We start from the raw sequence: 23,645 nt of genomic DNA on the forward strand, positions 1-23,645 counted from the left end.
TATTACCCCCATGCTTTATAGGTTGTTTATAATAGCTATCATGTATTTTTATCTTATTGTGATATCGTATAACCTATGCAACACTTCATGACTTTGTCATTTCTATATACCTTTTAGGCCTCATTTACACGAGCGTGTGCGTTTTGCGCACGCAAAAAAACGCAGCGTTTTGCATGCGCAAAAGGCACTTGACAGCTCCGTGTGTCATCAGTGTATGATGCGCGGCTGCGTGATTTTCGCGCAGCCGCCATCATAGAGATGAGGCTAGTCGACGTCAGTCACTGTCCAGGGTGCTGAAAGAGTTAACTGATCGGCAGTTACTCGATCACCATATCGAGTAACCTGTTTAAAAAAAAAGAGGTTCGTACTTACCGAGAACTTCCCGGCCGTTGCCTTGGTGACGCGTCCTTGGTGACGCGCCTCTCTTGACATCTGGCCCCACCTCCCTGGATGACGCGGCAGTCCATCTGACCGCTGCAGCCTGTGCTTGGCTTGTGATTGGCTGCAGCTGTCACTTGGACTGAATTGTCATCCCGGGAGGTCAGACTGGAGGAAGAAGCCGGGAGTTATCGGTAAGTCAGAACTTTTTTTTTTTTACACGTTCACGTATATTGGGATCGGAAGTCACTGTCCAGGGTGCTGAACCAGTTTAACTCTTTCAGCACCCTGGACAGTGACTGTCTCCTGCCGGGTTCGGTCAAAACGAGTTCGGCCGAACCCGGTGAAGTTCGGTTCGCTCATCTCTAAGACTCTCCGTTCGGATGTTTGTAAAGAGAAAAGCACGTGGTGCTTTTCTGTTTACATTCAGTTTGACAGCTCTTGCGCGAATCACGCAGTTCGCACGGAAGTGCTTCCGTGCGACCTTCGTAGTTTTCACGCACCCATTGACTTCAATGGGTGCGTGATGCGCGAAAAACGCAGAATTTTAGAGCATGTCGTGAGTTTTTTTCAGCGCACTCACGCTGAGCAAAACTCACGGACTGTCTGCATGCCCCCATAGACTTGTATAGGTCCGTGCGACTCGCGTGAAAAGCACGCGAGTCGCACGGACGTATATCAGGTTCGTGTAAATGAGGCCTTAGTATGTGGAGCCATTATTGGAGTGTGCTATATATACTTATTCATTCTCTCACTATTATTGTCTGACTGTCAGATATTGTGACTGATTTTTGTAGCTAGTGGCCTTTTTGTACATTATTATTCATATTAGGATATACCTGTTGATTATATTTCAGGTGATATTGGCTACAGACATGTTATATCTGGTAGTGTCTGAGCTTTTATCCATTTTATACATATCTACCTATACATTATCCTGATTGGTTTCCTCTCTGTTTCTGTAACTTTGGTCCCTTTTTCCATCTTTGTGGCTCCATCAGTAATATTTTTCTCCCTTTTTTATATTTAATCTATATATTATGTACTAATAAAATATATATTTATGGATTTTTTTTGTATACAAATTGTTTTGTGGTTATTCCTTCTCTCTTCTTGGTGGATATTGTATAGGTTCTGTGAATTCCACGCTCTTTGTTAATGAAGGTTTAGAATAGGCTTTCTGTTACAGTTAGCCCCTTAAAGACCACGTCAATTTGAGTTTTTTCATTTTCGTATTTCAAAAGCCATAACTTTTTTATTTCTTTGTTGACATAGCCATATGAGGGCTTGTTTGTTGTGGGACAAGTTGTAGTTTTTCATGGCACCATTTATTGTATCGCATGATGTACTGGGAAGCGGAATTTTTTTTATTTGTGGGGTGAAATGGGCAAAAAACAGCAATTACGCCATTTTTTGGGAGGTTTTGCTTTTACGGCGACCATAAGGCGCTAAAAACGACATATTCACCTTATTCTACTGGTTGATATGATTACAGCGATACCAAAAAATGTTTTGTGTCGCCATATTCTGAGAGCCATAACTTTTTTACTTTTCGATCAATTTAGTGGTGTGAGGGCTTACATTTTGCGGGATAAGCTGTAGTTTTCAGCAATATCATTTTGGGGTACATGGGACTTTTTGACCACTTTTTATTCCATTTCTTGGGAGAGCCAAGGGAAACAAAAAACAGCAATTTGCATGTTTTATATATATTATTTTTACGACGTTCACCGAGCGGGTCCAACAACGCCATATTGTGATAGCTCTGACTTTTACGGATGTGGCAATACCAGTTATGTCAACTTGGGGAAAGGTTTTGTTTTTTTTTTGCACAATATTAAAAAGCTTTTTTTCTTTTTTCTTTTATTAGTCCCCATTGGGGACTTGAACTAGCGATCACTGGATCGCTTGTATGATATACTGCAATACTAAATACTATACTAGTACAAAGATGGCAAACCTGGGGGCTGCCATAACAACCATTGTCATCGACCGATCGCGTCCTGGTGGGAGCGATGGCGCGTTGGAGTGGGACGTCCTCTCGATTCTAGCAATTTAAATGCCACGTTCGCGATTGACCTCGGCATTTAAGGTGTTAAACTGGCGGAATCAAAGTGATCTTTGATTCCGCCCGTTGCAGTATTACACAGCCGCCACCCGCTGAGTATGGAGAAAGCCCAGCCGGTGAGCCTGCTGCATACTTCCCCTTAACAGCTGTCACGTACTAGTACGTGACATGTCGTTAAGGGGTTAATGACTGTGTTTCAGCCAACATATGAAGATGATGATCATTATCACCTGTTTGGAATAATTGGTTAATCATACACCAGACTATGATCCTACAAAATCCATGACTTTTTGCAAGTGCACAGTACCTAGAAGAATTGATTCTGTTTTTGAAGGCAAAGGGTGGTCATACCAAATATTGATTTGATTTAGAGCTCTATTCTGTTCATTCACATTGCATTTTGTTAATTGATAAAAAAAAACTAATAAAACGTCTATTTCTAAAAGCATTCTTAGGGCATGGCCCCACGTGGCGGTTTTCCTCCGCAGTTTTCCGCATCAATGCCGCACAGAATCTGCGTTGCAGATTCTGCGGCGGATCTGCCCAAAATGTGCAGTACATTGATGCGGACTAGCTGCTGCGTACTGCGGTAAAAGTGCTTCCCTTCTCTCTATCAGTGCAGGATAGAGAGAAGGGACAGCACTTTCCCTAGTGAAAGTAAACAAATTTCATACTTACCGGCCATTGTCTTGGTGACGCGTCCCTCTTTCGGCATCCAGCCCGACCTCCCTGGATGACGTGCCAGTCCATGTGACCGCTGCAGCCTGTGATTGGCTGCAGCCGTCACTTAGACTGAAACGTCATCCTGGGAAGCCGGACTGGAGACAGAAGCAGGGAGTTCTCGGTAAGTATGAACTTCTATTTTTTTTACAGGTTGCTGTATATTGGGATCGGTAGTCACTGTCCAGGGTGCAGAAACAGTTACTGCCGATCGCTTAACTCTTTCAGCACCCTGGACAGTGACTATTTACTGACGTCTCCTAGCAACGCTCCCGTAATTACGGGAGCCCCATTGACTTCCTCAGTCTGGCTGTAGACCTAGAAATACATAGGTCCAGCCAGAATGAAGAAATGTCATGTCCAAAAAGCAAGACGCATCCGCAGCACACATAACATGTGCATGACATCTGCGGACTTCATTGCGGAATTTAGAATCTCCATTGAAGTCAATGGAGAACTTCCGCAATGAGTCCGCAACCAGTCCGCCACTGGTCCGCAACATCCATTGTATGCTGCGGACACCAAATTCCGCACCGCAGCCTATGCTCCGCAGCGGAATTTTCCGCCTCGTCTAAACGAAGCCTACTAAAAAGAAGTGGAAGGCAATGGAGAAACGGCTCCGCTGCGGATTAACGCTGCAGAGTGTCCGCAGCGGAATTCAAGAGCAATTCCGCCACGTGGGGCTTTGCCCTTACTTTGCAGCATTTTTCCTAACTGCCTAAAACTTTTGCACAATACTGTAAGTTTTAGAATCTTACCTACTGCACAACAGTTGGAAAATGTCCTCTCTCCACCGAATGTGGAATTTTGACAGGTAAAATATTTTTATTACTAATCCCCTAAAATGTTCTGATCATTATTATCTTTCATCAGTATTATTATTATTATTTTACTCAATATTGCAAAGAAAATGTACTGTATCATTTATCCATATATCCATTTGCTGACATTAGGGAGAGCGAAAGGGGCAAATGCCTAGAGCCCTTCACCATTTCAAATTTGCTCAAGCCGATTTCAGATTCTTTTAACAGCAAGACATAGGAGTTTACAAACCTCCAACATTACAAAAAAGTTGAAACCTTCTGTTTGCAAATGTTTTTATTGTATTTAACGTTGTAACTGTGATGTGGGTATTAGCCTGCAGACTTTATCGGACATATACTCTGTCTATCACTAGCTAAAGAATAAAATAGTAAAGGAAAACTTGAAATCCGGCAACATTTCACCTTAAAGCATTAAAAGCCAGAAAAATTGGTTTAGCATTAACTGTACCAGTCTACCGACATTCTGATATATTATCGGCCAGGAAAGTTGTTAACACTGTACCAGCCTGATACTTACCTTCAAACCCATTAATGTGTCACTTCGTCCCCAAATTAATGTGACGGTAACAGGTGTTTTTGTAATTATTTACAACATAGAGTCACCCATACCATAGCAGATAGCACCATATAATAAAGGAATTTTACATAAGGAAGTGGTCGAGTTTTCTATTAAATTTCGTAGTATCTTTGTGAAAGGAATCTAATATCACTTGCTTTGCATTTACATAATAGACAAGTTAATAGAGCAACACACCTTTTGTAATTCCACAATTTTCTGGTAAATAGGATTAAAGTTATATGGTTGCCAACATCTTTTAATAACTTCTTGGGAAATTGCTGCTGAGCTGGTGTAACTTTCAATAACTTCCTTGGAATCAGCGTTGGCTTTCCGTTGAGGGGTTCCATTGGAGGTTTCCATCGGGTTAACTACTCAACAGAAAGGCAAACGGAAACCTTAGCTTCCGTTTGCATCACCATTGATCTCAATGGCGATGGAAAGTTTGCGAATGGTTTCCGTTTGTCACTGCTGTGGACGGGTTCCGTTGTTTTGACGGAATCAATAGCACAGTCGACTACGCTGATGTGAACAGAGCCTTAAAGACTGAATTTACACCACATCTGTGGTGCCTGTTTGGCGTATACGTACTCTAGGAAAATCTCCCAACATATACAGATGCCATAAAGGTGTCTTGGGATAAAAAAAAAGTTCAGTCAACTATGCTTTTTAATACAACTGTATACAAAAACAAGTGTATATCATGTGGTACTGTAAACATTTAATTTAATAGCAATCAGTGGCACACTGTACTGGGCAAACAAACTCAAAATGTAGCAGCTCTCCGCGGGCGCTAAGATTATATATTTAAAATTACAATTCTGCTATATCCTGTACATGACATACATTCTGCCACATGTGTACGCCATGACAGTTTCCATAGAGCCTAATAGATCATAGCCTATAATAGTTCACAGAGCATTCCCTTCAGCTACTCTGCAGCCATTAGCAGGCACAAAGAGAAACAGTCTGTTGTCATGAATGTATATATGTAGAGATCAGCAAGAATAAAATAACTCATACCGCATGTATATGCAGACCTTGATGCTGGTTGTGAAATCATTAGGTTAAATATTACTTTTAGGTCTTGTTAGCACGAACAAAAACTTAAAAGGGGTTGTAGAATTTTCTTTAAAAAGGCCTGCTACTTCCAGAAACAGCACCACTTTGATCTAAAGGCTGTGTGTGGTATTGCAGCTCAGCCCCATTTAAGTGAGCTGCAATACTAGACACAGGACATGGAGTTTTTTCTGCAAAAACATATTGCAGACCTTTTGTTGCAATGGATATTTCTCCAAAAACTTGTAGATAGGAGATTTAGATTGTGAGTCCCATTGAGGACAGTAAATGATGACAACTAATGGGGGCTGAAACGTCACATATTTATAGGTGAATAAAAAACGGTATTTTTTTCACTTAATTTACTTTTGGAGTGCTGCCTATTCCATTGAAGTTTATCGATCCTGATAGAGCTGGAGGTTGAGGCCCTGAGGCTTGCACCTACACATCTGCATTTATATGGTGCTGTTCTTTTTAAAGTTTTTTATCTATCTATCTATCTATCTATCTATCTATCTATCTATCTATCTATCTATCTATCTATCTATCTATCTATCTATCTATCTATCATCTATCTATCTATCTATCTATCTATCTATCTATCTATCTATCTATCTATCTATCTATCTATCTATCTATCTATCTATCTATCTATCTCATATCTATCTATCTATCTATCTATCTATCTATCTATCTATCTATCTATCTATCTATCTATCTATCTATCTATCTATCTATCTATCTATCTATCTATCTATCTATCTGTCTGAGATTATCACGTACTACATGTTATGGTACCATATTCACATACAGTTGACCCTTACTAGAAAATGCAGCCGACACTAGATGTATAGTCTAAATTGAATAGTTTGTTTGTCAAAGGCTTGGCCAGTAGTGACAGAGTTAAGGAAATGAATTTATTTTAGCATATCCCTCCCAAATGGCTTAATATGAGGAGAGAAAAGGAATGTTTACCTTGATTGTAAAGATTAAAGATCTCCTGCCCCTCCTGCAGTGATGTCATTAAGGCACCAAATAATCCTATAAGAGCAAGGTGCAAATGTTCCTGACACTCTTGAAGGTGCATCACCCCTGGGCCATACAATGGGGTACCACACGGCCAGCTTGTGGGTTCTATGGCTGGCTTTGGGTCTTTCATATGCCGTAGATGTAGTACCAGGTAAATCCTTTTTACAGTTTCTGAAATGCCTGTTACATTCCGTATGTGCCATTGCTTATTGTCATACCATGAGTGGAATTACTGTCTGGCAGATGAAAGTCATTTGGGATAAAGTGATCTGGAAACATTAGAATAATGTACTGGTAGTAAGGAGAGGTTTTAGCTTATCGTTATATATACAGTTTAACAACTTAGTCAATAGATAAGAGTCTGGCGAGTTTACACATACTGAGTACCCATGACAATAAACCAGTGTATGGAGAAATAAGGCTTTAATTCAATGTATATAGCATATGGTTCACTCTATATTACTGATTTGTTCTGTTTTAAATAAATTCTAAACATAAATGATGCCTTCAAGAAAAATTTTTGCTTAATGAGTGGAAATAGTTTTGTTGCTTACCGCAAACCCTTAGACACATTCTAACATAATTTGCCAATTGTCAACAGGTCGAATCCGTAATCATGGTCACTACGTCTGCAGTACCTGGGGGAACTATCATTTTAAAACTTTTGATGGAGATTTTTACCAATTTCCTGGCAGCTGTAGCTATAACTTGGCCTCAGACTGTGGAGATTCCTATCCGGAGTTTTCTGTCCATGTCCACCGATCCATGGTCAGTGGTCATCCTTTAATAGACAAGATCACTGTCACCATCAAAGATGTCATCATTCAACTGAAAAGCAGCATTGTGATAGTGAATGGAGCCATGTAAGTCCATTGAGTTTATGTTGCTTCTTAACTGAAGACCTCTTACGCTTTTTTTCTTTTTTCTTATTATGTTTCCCACTCTATTCATATTTGCGTCATCCCTTTTGTTTTTAACCTGTCAGATATGATGGTCCGTTATGAATGTTTTTGGCAGATCCCTCATGATCCATTATAAGTAATTTATGTCCCTAAATGACTAAGGCTGGGTTCACACGACCTATTTTCAGACGTAAACGAGGCGTATTATGCCTCGTTTTACGTCTGAAAATAGAGCTACAATACGTCGGCAAACATCTGCCCATTCATTTGAATGGGTTTGCCGACGTATTGTGCAGACGACCTGTAATTTACACGTCGTCGTTTGACAGCTGTCAAACAACGACGCGTAAATTGACTGCCTCGGCAAAGAAGTGCAGGACACTTCTTTGCAACGTAATTTGAGCCGTTCTTCATTGAACTCAATGAAGAGCAGCTCAAGATATACGAGCGTCACAGACGCCTCATATATTACGAGGAGGAGCATTTACGGCTGAAACGACGCAGCTGTTGTCTTCTGAAAACAGTCTGTAATTTCAGCCGTAAAAGCCAGCTAGCGTGTGAACATACCCTTAAAATGGATTTGTCTGATTTCCTTTTTTTTTGCTGGATAGAATAGAGCTGCATTCTGCTTTATGCTATTGTGACTGTCATACAGCTAAAGGAAAGCTAAAGTTATAGAAGGCAAGTGTGAACAGAGATATATTTAAAGTTTGTGTTGATCTGTTAGTGAATGTGCTCCTGTTTACAAATTGTGTAGCTCACTTGCCCAATTTGTTTTACCAAATACCAACGTATTTTATGGGAAAACATAAAATTTGGTAGAATTGGGTAAAATCTGTAAAATTTAGGAATGTAATATAACAATTTAAAATGAATCATATAGATCTCATCTAATAATTGTACTACTAAATGTATATAATATGCTTAAATGTTGTAGATAAAATGTCCAATTCATATTAAAGGGATTCTCCAGTTTCAACATTTTATTTGATACATTTGATCCCTGGTAGACCCTCAACAAAGGGATCCGCACATTTATGTTGTAATTGGCTATAGTAACTCCTATTATTTTTTATGAATTGATAGCTGTACATTTGTTGTTATGGCTCCATTGAAATCAGTGGGTTAAATATTGCTAAAATTGGCCCCCACCAATGTAATTTTCTGACATGTCTAAAAGAGATATTGGAAAATATATAAAATTGAGACCCTCTTATATACCATATAAATATAAAGTACCAACTTTAACTTCCTATTAAAAAAAAATTCACTCCACTCTTTACAATTTTGTTATCAGGACATGCAGATTACCAATCTTTAACTAAACAACATATTCAGTTTTCTCATTCCGTGATTAGAGACATACCACCTTTCCCTTTTTTAACTATACCTTGTCAGTGTCATTGCATTTGCCATCCTTTTATATTGTGTGATAAGTGACCCTCATGGAATATAAACCTTATTTTATGTTGTGGCCAGTAGTTACGTAGAAATGCAACCGTAACACAATAGTTCAATGGGAAATACTGTTCCGTTCTGGTTCATCATCCTCTCACCTTCTTATATTCTAAATCCATCCCTAAATCTACCCCTGTATTAAACAGCTGAAAGTGTCAGTGGCAGCACCAGGTAAACCTGGGCACATGCCAGTCCCCACCAGGGCAGATGCCAGGATCTGGGGTGGACTGGGGCACACTGTACTCTGTAGACAGACAGATGGACGGACAAACGGGCAGACGGACAGATAGACAGATAGATAGATAGATAGATAGATAGATAGATAGATAGATAGATAGATAGATAGATAGATAGATAAATAGATAGATAGATAGATAGATAGATAGATAGATAGATAGATAGATAGATAGATAGATAGATAGATAGATAGATAGATAGATGATAGATAGAGAGAGAGAGATAGATAGATAGATAGATAGATAGATAGATAGATAGATAGATAGATAGATAGATAGATAGATAGATAGATAGATAGATAGATAGATAGATGATAGAGAGAGATAGATAGATAGATAGATAGATAGATAGATAGATAGATAGATAGATAGATAGATAGATAGATAGATAGATAGATAGATAGTTAGATAGATGATAGATAGAGAGATAGATGATAGATAGATAGATAGATAGATAGATAGATAGATAGATAGATAGATAGATAGATAGATAGATAGATAGATAGATAGATAGATAGATAGATAGATAGATAGATAGATAGATAGATACTGTAGATACTGTAGATAGATATGAGATAGATATAATTATTTTGTTGTTTTCTCTATGATAGATCTTGCCAGAATACTAGAATGCGCCATACACAAGATAGTTTTGATTTAGGAATGAGAGTAGGGGTTCTCCAGGAGTGAAACATTTTTTGGTGGGTACCTCATGTTAATTTCTTTGGAAGTTACTTGTTTAGGCTATTACAATTTTAGTAGATACATAGTAATATATTCGCCATTCCCATGCTCATATGATTTGTACTGTAGTATGCGTGCAGTTTTGACTTACTTTGAAGTATATATTACGATATTCCATAAAAAGCAAATGATTAATGTTATTATGTGAAACTCCCTCTTTAGCCATTGGAGTATTGTAAGAATATAATGCGGGTCTGGGGTAGAATTCCATATTTCTATAATGTGCTGATGGATATCTCTGTAAAGTGTTTGTAGACTTATAGTCTTTTTACATATTCTATAGATAAAGTATTATGAGCAGTAAAATTCACCTACGTCTCTATTTTGTTTATATGGTCATGGGTGAATTCTACTGGCTATATAATAGTTCACAGAATCAGGCACGTCTAACTACTGATAATGCACGCCAGGCATTGAACACTGTAGTGGTGATATAATCCATGTGCTAAGTCAAGAATATGTAATAAGTTACTTATAGAGAAAAACATTCCCCAAGCCTTTAAATGAATTTCAGCATTGCATTCTGGGTAGAACAGCTGGGGTCTTGAAAGTCTGGTATACAGACTGACATTTGTATAAGGTGTTCCCTAGGGTGTTGCCTATTTTTATAAAGCAATTAAAGTAGAGTTTCTTCATGACCACACCAAGCCATTTATGTGTCTTAGACCATATGGTGAGCACCCTGTGGGGTGGGTCTCCTCAGATTACACCATTTAATAAGAAGCTATAAATATTTATAACTTTATAGAGTATTGGATTAGTCAACGAGTACATATTAATATTACAGAGTTTAACCCTTTGATGCCTTTTTATTTTATTTTAAGATCTGAGGTGGTACAGCTACAACTACAAGCCTACAACGTGTCATACTGTTGTGGAAAACCATGCAACATTGTAGTTATTATTATGAAATGGTTATTCTATTGTTTTACTAAATATATTTACAAGGCCAAGATGATAAACTTTAAAACCAACTAAGATAAGCCTTTCTATACTATGGAAGTAGAGACCTTTCTAAGGACAGTTCTTCAAAATTTGAGACAGTCCATGGGCGTTAGAAATTAAATTTAACATGACTTTATGACATCTGTAATTAAAATGCTTAACAAAATACAATTGAATAGAAGCTCTCTGTAATTAAAACATACATAGCAACAATTTTATTATTCTACATTGGCTTATTTTCTATCACCAACTTTTTTTCGTCACTTACTCATATGTTAACATTATAACGTCATCTTATTTGGATACTTTGATGTGTAATCTACATTTTTTAATTCTTATTTGACATTCTTTACATGGGAATTCCGACTTGTCTAGAGGTAAATGCAGTGTGTATTTCCAACTCAGACATGGGTGACTCTATAGTGGGTGAACTCAAATTCATCACCCGCCGCTTGATCCCTTTGGGGACCTCCCTACTGTACAATACACATTGTTAATAATGTACCAAGAATGGGAGTATTCAATAAACGGAAAGTGTAATCCAATCCAAGGTGTTATATGGTTTATTAATTTCATCGATCAAAAGAAGGAAAAAAGATTGTCCAAGATTATGAATGTCCATTGTTAGAGAATCCTAGATGACCCATCAATGGAGAAGATATGAAAGAGACAACAAGCAATAATAACATTTCACAGGAATTGGTACAGCTATAACAAGTAGATACCAACTGAAGAAAAAACTCTTTGCCCATAAAGAGTTTTTGTCTAGTCAATGTGATATGTGCCAAACCAGTTGTGTCTAACCACGTAGCCCATAGCACTTCATACGGTTTCATCTCACTCTAGTTCACGTGCACTCCCTTTACCAAAGCAATCAGCCAAATAACTTTAGATGAATGTTATAGTGTTGACTACTATTTCAAAAACTTCCTCAAAAGATTGAGGAGATGTCTAAGCAGAAAAAAATGTCTTCATTTTTTTATCCTTTTATTTTGCAGAGCTAAGACACCTTACTACAGTTTTGGAATCCTTATTCATAAAAATGATGCCTATTATAAGTTGTACACAAAGACGGGTTTCACCCTTATGTGGAACAAAGAAGATGCTGTCATGGTAAGCTACATACTAAAAATAAAGCTTCTCGACAAGTACAGTTCCCATTTACTGCATTGTAGGTGAGGAACATGGTGGCATTGTGATGTTCTGACTGTTGTCTCAAGTTTTCATTGGTATGTTGGTTATGCTTCGTATTAAATTGTACTATAACTAACCAATATAGAGAAATTAACACTTTGTCAGGATCTTTTTTACTTAAATAAGCCTTGGTTTATAGTTCTTCTAATGTATTCTCTATCTTTTTTTTTTTTAGCTGGAACTGGATTCAAAGTTTAATAACCGTACCTGCGGTCTGTGCGGTGATTACAATGGTGTCTCTCTTTATAATGAATTTCTCTCCGATGGTAAGTAGTCTGTAAAAATTGTTAATTGTAACAGCCCAATCTATTTGACCTGGGTTAGGCAAGGTGTGGCACATGGGAAAGTGGGGATTTAGCACATGGAAGAGCTAAGTAAGGTTTGGTCTAGCACAATGCAGAGCTTAAGAATTGGTCTAGCATTTACTTATCAATTATTATTATGTGACAAGAAGATTAACATAAATCATGGAGGAAAGATGCTATCATTGTAATACTAATGGTAAAAAAAACTATGTGCATGGGGTATCACTTAGGGGAGCAAGGGGAGCTGCGGAAGGAGTGATCTAAATGGTATCGGAACCCTAAATGGGCAGGGGTTGCATATCAAGATCATAGAGCATTGACTTAAAGAAAATGTGTCATCAGAAAATAACCTATTGTTTGAATTAAGTTTTTATGTTAAAACCAATATTGGAATTTTTTTGTCATTATCTATATAAAAATGAATCCTGAAATCTTGCAGTTTTCACTCTGGCCACTGAGCTTCACAATAGATTGACCCTTCCTGTTCTGTAGAGATCCCTTCTCAGCAGTTATTTAATTATCATAAAAGGCAGGATTACAATAAAAGGTAACAACTACATATAGATAACACAGGATATACCATTGATCATTGGTGATGGGCACAGCTCCCCTCCTATACCATCCTGCACAGTGACCTCTGGACCAGTCACAGAGCATGCCTAGAAAACTCTCCTATTAAATTAAATTCAATGGGTCTCCTTCTGTTGACAGGTTCCTATGGTCCATGTGGCTGCAGTAAAGCATATCTGTAAATGCTATTAAAAGCAGCTCAGGCAAGATGTTTGCCCCCCATAATCATGTACAGAAAGTAGAATAAAAAAAATCTAAGATCAAAAAATAAATATACTGATTAGACAAAAATAATATGTTCCACCCTGGTTTTTATTAGTAGAAAAATATATATATAGGTGACACATACCCTCTAAAGATGTATCACTAGGTAATACCATTAATGTCTTGGACCCTCACCTATGCCTCGAAAAGAGGTGCAGCAGTGCTACATAAAGTGCAGTGGCCTGTTTGGTTTTTTACGCACACAGCAACAATCCCAACCAAGACCTGTTTAGGAAGTGCAATTCAGCCTCATTCACTGGAAGCGGTTATGTACCAGAGACAGTTACTAGTCGAGATCAACACTGTGTCAGAGGCCAGCCAAAGTGAATGGGATAATCCACCAATGACTGATCTGCGCAGGTTTGACTACTGGGGTTCCACAAACCAGACATTGATGATAAATCCTACCTATATGCCTTCAATGTCTTTTATCAAAATACCCCAAAATGCCAAACAGGACATGGGTAATATTGCTCAATACTTGAGCCCTAATGTTTTAAGATATAGTCAATGTAAAGGAAAGCACATTATGTTTTATGTTACATAGTGTCTATCTTCTCCTTAGATATCATTCTGAACCCTGTACAATTTGGAAACTTACAAAACATTAATGACCCAAATGATGATTGCACGGACAGAGACGAGACTCAGAAAACAGACACAACACACTGCTCCCAATTTGTAAGTAGCTGCATTAAGTATTTTATCTTTTCATAGTTCATGTAATTTAAGACGTGGCCTAGTTTGGGCCTTAAGACTCAGAGCCCATTTTTCAAATCTGACATGTGTTACTTTATGTTGTAATAACTCTGGAATGCTTATACCTATCCAAGCGATTCTGAGATTCTGAGATTGTTTTCTCGTGACACATTAAACATATTGGTCGATACATTCAGTGTTTATTTGTGAAAAATAGCAAAATTCTGAGAAAATGTGGAAAAATTTGCATTTTTCTGAATTTAAATGTATCTGCTTGTAAGACTGATAGTAATACCATGCAGTTTTTAGAAATATCCCACATGTGGCCCTATAGTGTGGTACTGGACTGAAGCACTGGCCTCAGAAACAAAGGACCACCTAGAGGATTTTGGGGCCTCCTTTTTATTAGAATATATTTTAGGCACCATGTCAGGTTTTAAGAGGTTATGTGGTGCCAAAACAGTGGTAACCCCCAAAAGTGACCCATTTGGCAAAGTACACCCCTCAAGGAATTTATTGAGGGGTATAGTGAGCATTTAGACTCCAAAGGTTTTTTTGCTGCATTTTGTGGAATTAGACTGTGCAATTGAAAATCACATATTTTTCCAATAAAAGGTACACATTTTTAATTTTTACAAGGAATAAAGTAGAAAAAGCACCCCAACATTTGTAAAGCAATTTCTCCCGATTACGGCAATACCTCACATGTGGTCATACACTGCTGGTTGTTCAAACAGCAGGGCTCCATGTAGATTTTGCTGGATTGGTTTCTGGGCGCCGTGTTGCATTTGCAGAGCTTCTGAGGTACCAGTACAGGGGAAACCCCTTAAAAGTGACCCCATTTTAGAAACTAGACCCCTTGAGGAATTCATTGTAGCTTTTATGGGGTGTATACGACTTTTTCATCAGTTTTTTTTCTATTTTTAAGAGACGTGGTGACTAAAAAACATCAATTCTACTATTGTTTTTAATCCCTATTTTTTACCGCGTTCACCATGCACTATAAATTACATTCATTTTATTCACTTTATTCTGCGGGGCGATACGATTACAGCGATACATATTTATATAGTTTTTTTTATGTCTTATAACGTTTGCACAATAAAATACATTTTATAAAAAATCAATTACTTTTTGTGTTGCCTTATTCTGAGAGCCATAACTTTTTTATATTTCCATCAAGAAAACCGATCGGTACCATTTTTAGGTACATGCGACTTTTGATCTCTTTTTATTCCATTTTTTGGGAGGTGAAGTGACCAAACAATTGTGATTCTGGTACGGTTTATTATTATTTTCTTATACGGCGTTCACCGCGTGGGATAAATAACAAAATAGTTTTGTAGTTCAGGCCATAACGGATGCGGCGTCACCAATTATGCATAGTTTATTTATTTATTATTTTTTAATAATAAAGGACAGGTAAGGGAAAAAGGATTTTTACTTTTATTACTTTTAATTTTTTTTATTTTTTTTATACAACTGATCGCAATTCTAATACACTGACCTGTCAGCCGCTTGCTGTCAGTGAGCAGCAGACAGCTCAGTATATTAAAGAGAATAGAACCCCAGCACATACAAAAGTACAAGAAGAATCAAGATGCAAAAATATTTAGGTTTTATTGCGACATAAATGGCAATATTGTAGTAGTGAGCGACTTGATAGGACGTTTCGGCCGATCCACGACCTTTGTCACGGTCGCTGATTATGAGTGTCACTGGTCTGAGATGTCCGCCGGATCTGCCCTGTGTATATTTTTGCATCTTGATTCTTCTTGTACTTTCGTGTGTGCTGGGGTTCTATTCTCCTTACATTGTGGGATTTCGTCCCTACCCTACTAGCACCACACTAACTAATAGAGGAGTGCATCCCAATATTTATTATTAGCTCAGTATATTAGAATTGCGAATTTGTCAGGACCCACCAGGCTTCCGTAGATGGCATAGCCGGAGGCCATTATTAGGCCTCCGATTGCCATAATAACCATCTGCACCCGCGGAACGTCAATGGTGCTTTAACCCCTAAGAAACCGCGATCGCTATTGAACGGCTTCTAAGGGGTTAATCGGCGGGGTCCACCGCGATCGGTCCTTGCACACTGAGCTGTGATAGACTGCTGTCGGCAGCAGCTCATGAACGCGCCCGGTGCGAACGGAGCTATGATTCATGCAGGACATACTATTATGTCATGTAGCGCGTCATGACATAATAATAGGTCCAGGCACGGGAAGGGGTTATCCAAATGTATTAATAATACTGGAAGTCAAAATACAATTATATTGGATTTTTTTTTTTTACCTATTTCTTTCTATGTAGACATTTTGTCCACATATAACTCTATTATTATACAGCAGATCGCAGAGTTTAATTTATATACATTGATCCCTACGCCAATAATTTTACAGTGTAATTTCCAGAACAAGACATTAATGTTCTTCAGACAGTTTCACACCTAGTAATCCAGGAGTCCACTAACTAGTTCCCCAGTGACACTGTTTATAGTTCCTAAAGTTCAAGTTTTGCTGTTTATAGTCCCAGGTAACCCAGTGGTACTGTCTATAGTCCCTGTGGACCCAGTCGTGCTGTCTATAGTCACTGGTGACGCAGTGGTGCTGCCTATAGGCCCTAGTGACCCAGTGGTGATGTCCATGGTCCCTGGTGACCCAGTGGTGCTGTCTATAGTCCCAGGTGACCCAGTGGTGCTATCTATAGTCCCTATACAAAAATCACTTCCAAATTTTTCTTTGCAATAAATATGTAAATAACGTTAATAACACAGTGCTATTTCCTTCTCTAGCGCTCTGTGTGTGAACAACACCTGAGACACGAAGCATTTTCTGATTGTGAAAGTCTCCTGAGCCTGGAAAATTACATGGAGGCCTGTATGCTGGACATGTGCTCCTGTGACCACTCCCAGGACTCCTTCTGCCTGTGCAGCACTATCACTGAGTATTCCAGACAATGCTCTCATGCTGGAGGACGCCCAGGAAACTGGAGAACTCAGAACTTCTGTCGTAAGCATTTTATTTATTCTCATTTAATCAATCATGGGGGAAGATATAACAAATAGAAGAAAAAGCTGATTTGGCATTTGAGGAAAATAGAGGAAAACGGGACAATGTGACTATAGGTATATCCGTACATTGAAACGAACAATGAGGCAGATTTACTAATACTGTCTAAGTTTTAGGCAGTGTAAACTTAGACAAGGCATTCAGAAACTGACCCAAATTTATCAAAGAGATGCATGGTGTATAATATATTTTGCGCATCTAGCTAGACATACTAGACATTTTTCTCTTCCTTATACCACCTATTAGTTGGCTTAGTTTATGCCAGTTTTTTTCGACTACTTTTGGCGCACGGTGTCGCAATTAAAGCCACACCCTATTTTCCTAGACCACTTCCCTTTCCCGCTAAACCACGCCCCTCGTTATACATGTCGAAAAAGTGTCTAAAACAGTTAATAAATCTGGTGCACTTCATATACCCCATAATTCTGGCCCAATATCTGTTTTTTTTAAAGTTTTCATTTGCTCTACTCACTGTTGATGGTCAGGTACTGACATAACACCTAATACATAAACAGTGCTGAAACTTTATCTATAGCCAGTTACTGCATCTTCTGCTTATCTTGTATTTGATAACCTATTTAAATACTTTTAATTTTCTCATATACAGTAGTGGCCACTTATTTTTATTTTTATCTTTATTAGAACCAATAAGTTCTGTATTAGTAAGTGCTAACAATACAGAACATTAATGTATATACTGGTTTATTAAAGGAGACCAGGCCCCTAAGTGTACATTAAAAACGTGAAAACTGTTTTTTGTAAACTTTTAAGTTGACAGAAATCAGAATAAGATTTAGAGTCATCGGAATCTCTCAAATTTTGCCAAACTCTGAAATGAAAGGACTTTATAAAATATAATGCAATAATTGTATTACATTCACGTGCAGCAAGACATTGTTGCTATCAACAGTATTTCATGTATAATGTAAATTGAGATTATGTGTTTTCCAGCTAAGCAATGTCCTGCAAATATGATTTATCAAGAAAGTGGCTCCCCTTGCAAGAACTCCTGTTCCCATCTAGAGATCCACAGCCTGTGTGAGGAGCATTATATGGATGGCTGCTTCTGTCCTGAAGGTGAGTCGTGCAAAATAAATATATAGAAGTTCTGCTAAGAATCATAAAAAGAGTGATTTATTGTTACTGTGCAAACATAGTAAAACAGCACTGACCACACAAGGAAGTGAGTGGCCTCTACATTTATACTTTCATCTATAGTAGACATATTTATACTTGTTAAATAATTTAACACAATGTAGGTTTAAGGGCCAATTTTACCTACTGAGATTATTTTCTTAGCATAACTTTATGGCGGTAAGAACTCCATTTATCTGTTATATACATACATTTCTGTATCTGTATAGACATAAAGTTAGCTGATAAAATGATGACTGTCTGCAGCCATCACTAGGGAAAACTTACTGCATACTGTTTTATTATTGTGTTTTATATATAAGCAATATGCAGTGAACTCCTAAGCTCCCTCTAGTGGTGGCTGCAGGCAGCCAGAATTTGATAATTTAACTCAGTGTCTATGCAAGGGATTTGGAGTTCTGTATCAGAAAAAAAAGCTTCAACCAACAAGAAGAAATATTAAGAAATTAATCACAACAGAATGTTAAACGTATTTAGATTAAAAAAAATTATGTTTAAGGATGAACATTTTCTGTAGGATGCATAACATAAACATAGGATTTCACGATGTTTCCCAGAATATGGCAGAAAAGGGTTTCTCCATTCAATACAAAGTATATAAAATAAAATCGCAAATATATTTCCAAATTCAATATAATTACATATAGTAAGCATTTTAGGGACATAAATCCAGTACATTGTAATTGTTTGCGCCAAGGCTGAGAGAGAATGGGAATGTTAATGTGTGCAAGAGGAAAGAGAGAAAAAAATACTAAAAATCCTCTACGGGGGCTGCTGGGCACAGATATTTTTAAGAATCAATGTTTCATTTTATTGTATGAATGGCTACATGTTGTGATCTCGAGATCTCCTAGAATGTAGGATATGGCAGCATTAAGGGGCCACGTTTTGATTTTGTAAAACAATTAATTTTCGGAGCTCTCATAGATGGCAAATTGACTGGAGAATAAACTATTGTAGGAAGGAATGTAATGTACATTATATGTACTTTAAAAGTAAAGTAAAATTACATTTTTTAAAACAATAAAATATGTTTATGTACAATTTTCAGGCACTGTTCAGGATGATTATACCAATAGGGGCTGTGTACCAGTCAATCAGTGTCACTGCAAGCATCGAGAAACATTATATGCCCCTGGACAAACCATGCAAAATGACTGTGATGAATGGTGAGGTTATTATGATATGTTGTCAGTTAAAGATTACCTAACCCTCATTGTACAATCTTGACATTTTTATTTTAAAAAACAATTATTTTTTTCCGTACATGATACAAACACATTCGGAAAGAAAAGGTGGTGGGGGTAAGAAGTGTGTTTGGAAAGAAGAATTAACGAAAAACTGCAAGAGATTAGTTGGAGCAAAGCTTGCTACCCAGAGTTGTAACTAGGTTTTCTTTCACCTGGGCCAAGGATTCAGTTTTCTGCGAAAGCCCTGTTATCAAATATCCTGCCCAAAGCAAAATGGCATGTTGGCCCCACCAACCCTCATAGTAGCACTCTAAGTCCCTTTGTAACGTAACAACATTTGGCTGATGTATCTTTTATACTCTTCAATATTATATCTATTTTAGCCACTGTGCTGCTGGAAGATGGAGTTGTACAGATCGTGCCTGCCCAGCAGTATGCTCCATTGAAGGTGGAGCCCATTTCACCAGTTTTGATGGGAAGGCCTATACTTTCCATGGGAACTGTTATTATGTGCTGTCTAAGGCAAGGAACTTGTAGTAATTTTAAGATCTATCTATCTATCTATCTATCTATCTATCTATCTATCTATCTATCTATCTATCTATCTATCTATCTATCTATCTATCTATCTATCTATCTATCTATCTATCTATCTATCTATCTATCTATCTATCTATCATCTATCTATCATCTCTCTGTCTCTCTCTCTCTATCATCTATCTCTAGATATTTTTTTTAACATGTGAGCCTTTGTGTGACAGATGCCCCTGTCTGGCATCTATCAGACGTATATGTTAAACGTATACCTCAGGGAGCTTCCCCAGGGTCGGAGTCCCCGGGCAGAACATCAGGTAACACTTATCCCGGGAATTTCGGCCATGGGGAAACCCCTGACGTCACTGTCCATATATGTCCGTATCGCTCTAGCCGGGGACTTCAGAACTGTAGATGCCTCTGGTGTCACTGTCCATATATGTATAGTGAAATCAGGGGCTCCCTCCAGGAGAAAATCCTCAGCCAGAGCGTCAGTAATGCTCTGGCCGGAGATTCTGGCATATCAGGACAGTGATGGCAAGGGCTTTACCAAGACAGAAGTCCCCGCCAGAGCGCTTGCGATGCACTGGCCGTGGGCTCCGTGGCTGAAAGTCCCTGACATCACTGTCCATATATGGACAGTGACGTCAGGGTCTTCTCCGAACACATTACTTCAAGTAGCGCTGTGCCCGGGGAGTTTGTGCAACATATCCCACTGTATGCCTATACAGGTGTACCTCCGGTATACCTCCGATGGAAGGGTAAAATTGCGATATGAATCATGCCTAATCTATCTGACTTGTGTAAACATGAACATATTTAACCAATTAAATTGACTTTATTATGGTTTATTACTCTTTACAGGGACAGACAAATGAATCTCATGTTATATTAGGTGAGCTGACCCCCTGTAGCTCCTCTGAGAGAGAGACTTGTCTCAAATCTGTTGTTCTTCTAACAGACAAAAAGAAGAATGTAAGTACTGTATATAAATAAGACTGTGGTTGCTTCTAATGACTGAAATACAGTAGTATGACTGTAACCAATCTAACAAGTTAACTCAAATGTCGTTACATTTCTCTAGGTTGTTTTTTTCAAAGCAGATAGCACAGTGTTGCTGAATGAGCTGAAAATAACTCTGCCTCATGTCACAGGTAAAAAGAACAAATAGCAAAGAAATAAGTAATAATAACGCATTAAAAAAATTAGTAAACCATGGCGCTGATTTGGTAAAGGATGTTAACTGGTGGTATATCAAGATCAAGGTAACTATTAGGGTCTCTCTATTTTCCCTACAGCCAGTTTTTCAATCCTGCAGCCGTTTGAAAACCATATCATTGTTCAAGCAACGGATGGCCTGCAAATGCAGATTCAGCTGTTACCCACAATGCAGTTATACATCACTATGGAGAAATCTGCAAAAAGGCAACTGCAAGGTCAGTTAAACTATACCCAAAACTTCACCAAAGCTGAGTCCACACAACTTTGAAACAAGTGAAAAAAGCACACAAATGAAAAAAAATGCAGCAAAAATTGTTGCATATGGAACCCGAAATCCATTTTTTATAGTCTCTTGGTTCTAGTCCTGCATCTAGACTTAGATCTATACTCTGTCAATTATTAACAATTTATTTTCATTTCTAGGTCTTTGCGGAAACTTCAACTCTAAGGAAGGAGATGACTTTAAAACATCCGGCGGTCTTGTAGAAGCTACAGCATCAGCGTTTGCCAACACTTGGAAGGCCCAGTCTAGTTGCCACGACATATCTGACTGGTTGGACGATCCATGCAGCCTCAGCATTGAGAACAGTAAGAATGCATTTCACTCTACATTTAAAACAGATTAGAGTTTAGGGATTATTTCTAGAATTAGGAGTTTCATTACTAAAAAATTCTACTTGTAGATAATATATTCTGTGATCTCGTTTTAATTAAGATAAAGGACAGGGATACAAAGCACATTATAAAGACAGCACTATACATAAACATGATTGGTATTACTGAACATCTGAGGACAATTCTAAAGTATTCAGTAGGACTGGAGAGGAAAAGTATGGTAAAGTGAATAGACAATTCAGTCCGACTGAAGATTTAGGGCTCATGCACATGTCGTATGACGGCTCCATTTTATACGGACCTGTAATAGATCTGCCATAGAGGTGCATGAAATTTCTACTGTACCACTGTATGCCTCTGATTTTATGAGGTTACATACAGATATTTATTTTTTTCTTTAGAATTCTGTAAACATCAAACAAAAAATACATATTTAATTAATCCTTTGCACCACTGAAGGAGGAGTGACTTGATGCTCGGCTCGTTCAGCTCTCCGCTGGGTGTGCTGTAACCTCGCTGGTTTCTGGAGCCCACCTGGCGTAGAGCGATGCCGTTGCAGAATAAGCGTTTCTGCTATTCTGTCCTCTCTTCTGTATGCTTATTTCCAAACTCCTGCCATGTTTACTTGCATGTATGCTTGTTTATATGTATACTAGTGATCTTGCGGCGGTCCACCAGGTAAGTGGGGCTCCTGCTTTAGAAGGAAGCTATCTCCTTACTGTGTGCTCTTGCTCGTTTGTTTCAAAGTATGGAGCTGCTGACATGTATATTTCAGGTTAAGCAGACTTTAGGTCCTACCTTTTTTGTTTTTCTTAGGCAAGTGTTTCTACTTCCTTGTTAATATATCTCTGCCCTCAAATGTCTGGTCAGGAGTCCGTGGACTCTACTATCTATAGGTGTTGTATTAGCTGTGGAATACAGTACAAGGATGTAGATGGGTTTTTAACAAATCTCATCTAGATACTGCAGAATTTTTTAGCGCAGATTTAAAAATCCACAGAATGTTGATTTCTGCTAAGGATTCATCGTGGATTTGCAGTAAAATATGCAGCCTGATTTGGGGCGGTTATTTCCGCTGCGTGTGCAGGTAGCCAAGAGGACTTTCTCTTTCTAGAAGCTCTTCTTTGAAAAGAAGACATATGAACTGCCTTAAATATGATGTGGCCCTGCCCTGCCAGATGGCTATGAGGGCAGGCTTTGCAGAGATGGTCTCAGTCGGGAATCTGTTTGCTCTTTGCCCACACGGAGTTGGAAGGATTTTGTTACATAATCTCCGGCATCTATAAAGCTGCTTTATTGAGGTCTCAACATTCGTTCGTTAAGCATTAGAGACTTAATTTTGCAGCTTCAGAGGAAGCTAATTTTGAACATTCAGTTTTAAGTTCTACCCTTGAGACGTCTTGTTACATCCCCATATATATGTGCTGCTGCGAGGACGAATAATTCTTCTTTCCTGTAGTCCGAGCAGCAGTACAACTCTTTTCGTCCCATTGAATTTTGTTTTGCTCTGGTTTTTCTTTAAAATAACACAGTAAGGAGAGGATGGTCGGTCTTTTTATAGGATTTTATGAATTTAATTGTGCCACCTCTTCCTAACTCACAGCAGGGGAATTTAACCCCATATATATGTGCTGCTGTTCGCACAACTGGATAGAAGAATTGCAAGTAAATTCAGATTGACATATTCCATTGGACTTCATACTGTATTGGGGTACTATGTTAGAATATCTCCACACATGTGGCACCTGGCAGAACTGTATGGCAGCACACGTATGGCTGTACGGCCCGGTACTAATTGTCAATAATTAATGGTCATTTAGAGTTCTCCTAAAATATATTGTAAAAGATCAGATCTTAGTGCTGAAGCATTCCAACTAGCTGTATAGTTCTTCCATTCTAAATAAA

The 23,645-nt window shown here is 38.2% G+C and overlaps 1 protein-coding gene across 1 annotated transcript in view; it reads left to right on the forward strand.

The window, feature by feature from the left end:
- The first annotated feature begins 6,709 nt into the window (after nucleotides 1–6,709).
- Nucleotides 6,710–23,645, forward strand: part of MUC2 (mucin 2, oligomeric mucus/gel-forming) — a 76,336-nt gene continuing 59,400 nt past the window's right edge. Inside the window, exons 1-13 of the mRNA XM_075836755.1 lie at nucleotides 6,710–6,785; nucleotides 7,236–7,497; nucleotides 11,918–12,032; nucleotides 12,289–12,379; nucleotides 13,818–13,933; nucleotides 16,749–16,965; nucleotides 17,977–18,102; nucleotides 19,232–19,349; nucleotides 19,754–19,892; nucleotides 20,769–20,879; nucleotides 20,989–21,058; nucleotides 21,203–21,340; nucleotides 21,549–21,713. Coding sequence (XP_075692870.1) covers nucleotides 6,710–6,785; nucleotides 7,236–7,497; nucleotides 11,918–12,032; nucleotides 12,289–12,379; nucleotides 13,818–13,933; nucleotides 16,749–16,965; nucleotides 17,977–18,102; nucleotides 19,232–19,349; nucleotides 19,754–19,892; nucleotides 20,769–20,879; nucleotides 20,989–21,058; nucleotides 21,203–21,340; nucleotides 21,549–21,713 — 1,744 coding nt within the window. The remainder of the gene's footprint in view (nucleotides 6,786–7,235; nucleotides 7,498–11,917; nucleotides 12,033–12,288; nucleotides 12,380–13,817; nucleotides 13,934–16,748; nucleotides 16,966–17,976; nucleotides 18,103–19,231; nucleotides 19,350–19,753; nucleotides 19,893–20,768; nucleotides 20,880–20,988; nucleotides 21,059–21,202; nucleotides 21,341–21,548; nucleotides 21,714–23,645) is intronic.

The sequence above is a fragment of the Rhinoderma darwinii genome, chromosome 9, assembly GCF_050947455.1.
Source record: "Rhinoderma darwinii isolate aRhiDar2 chromosome 9, aRhiDar2.hap1, whole genome shotgun sequence".
NCBI classification, from domain to species: domain Eukaryota; kingdom Metazoa; phylum Chordata; class Amphibia; order Anura; family Rhinodermatidae; genus Rhinoderma; species Rhinoderma darwinii.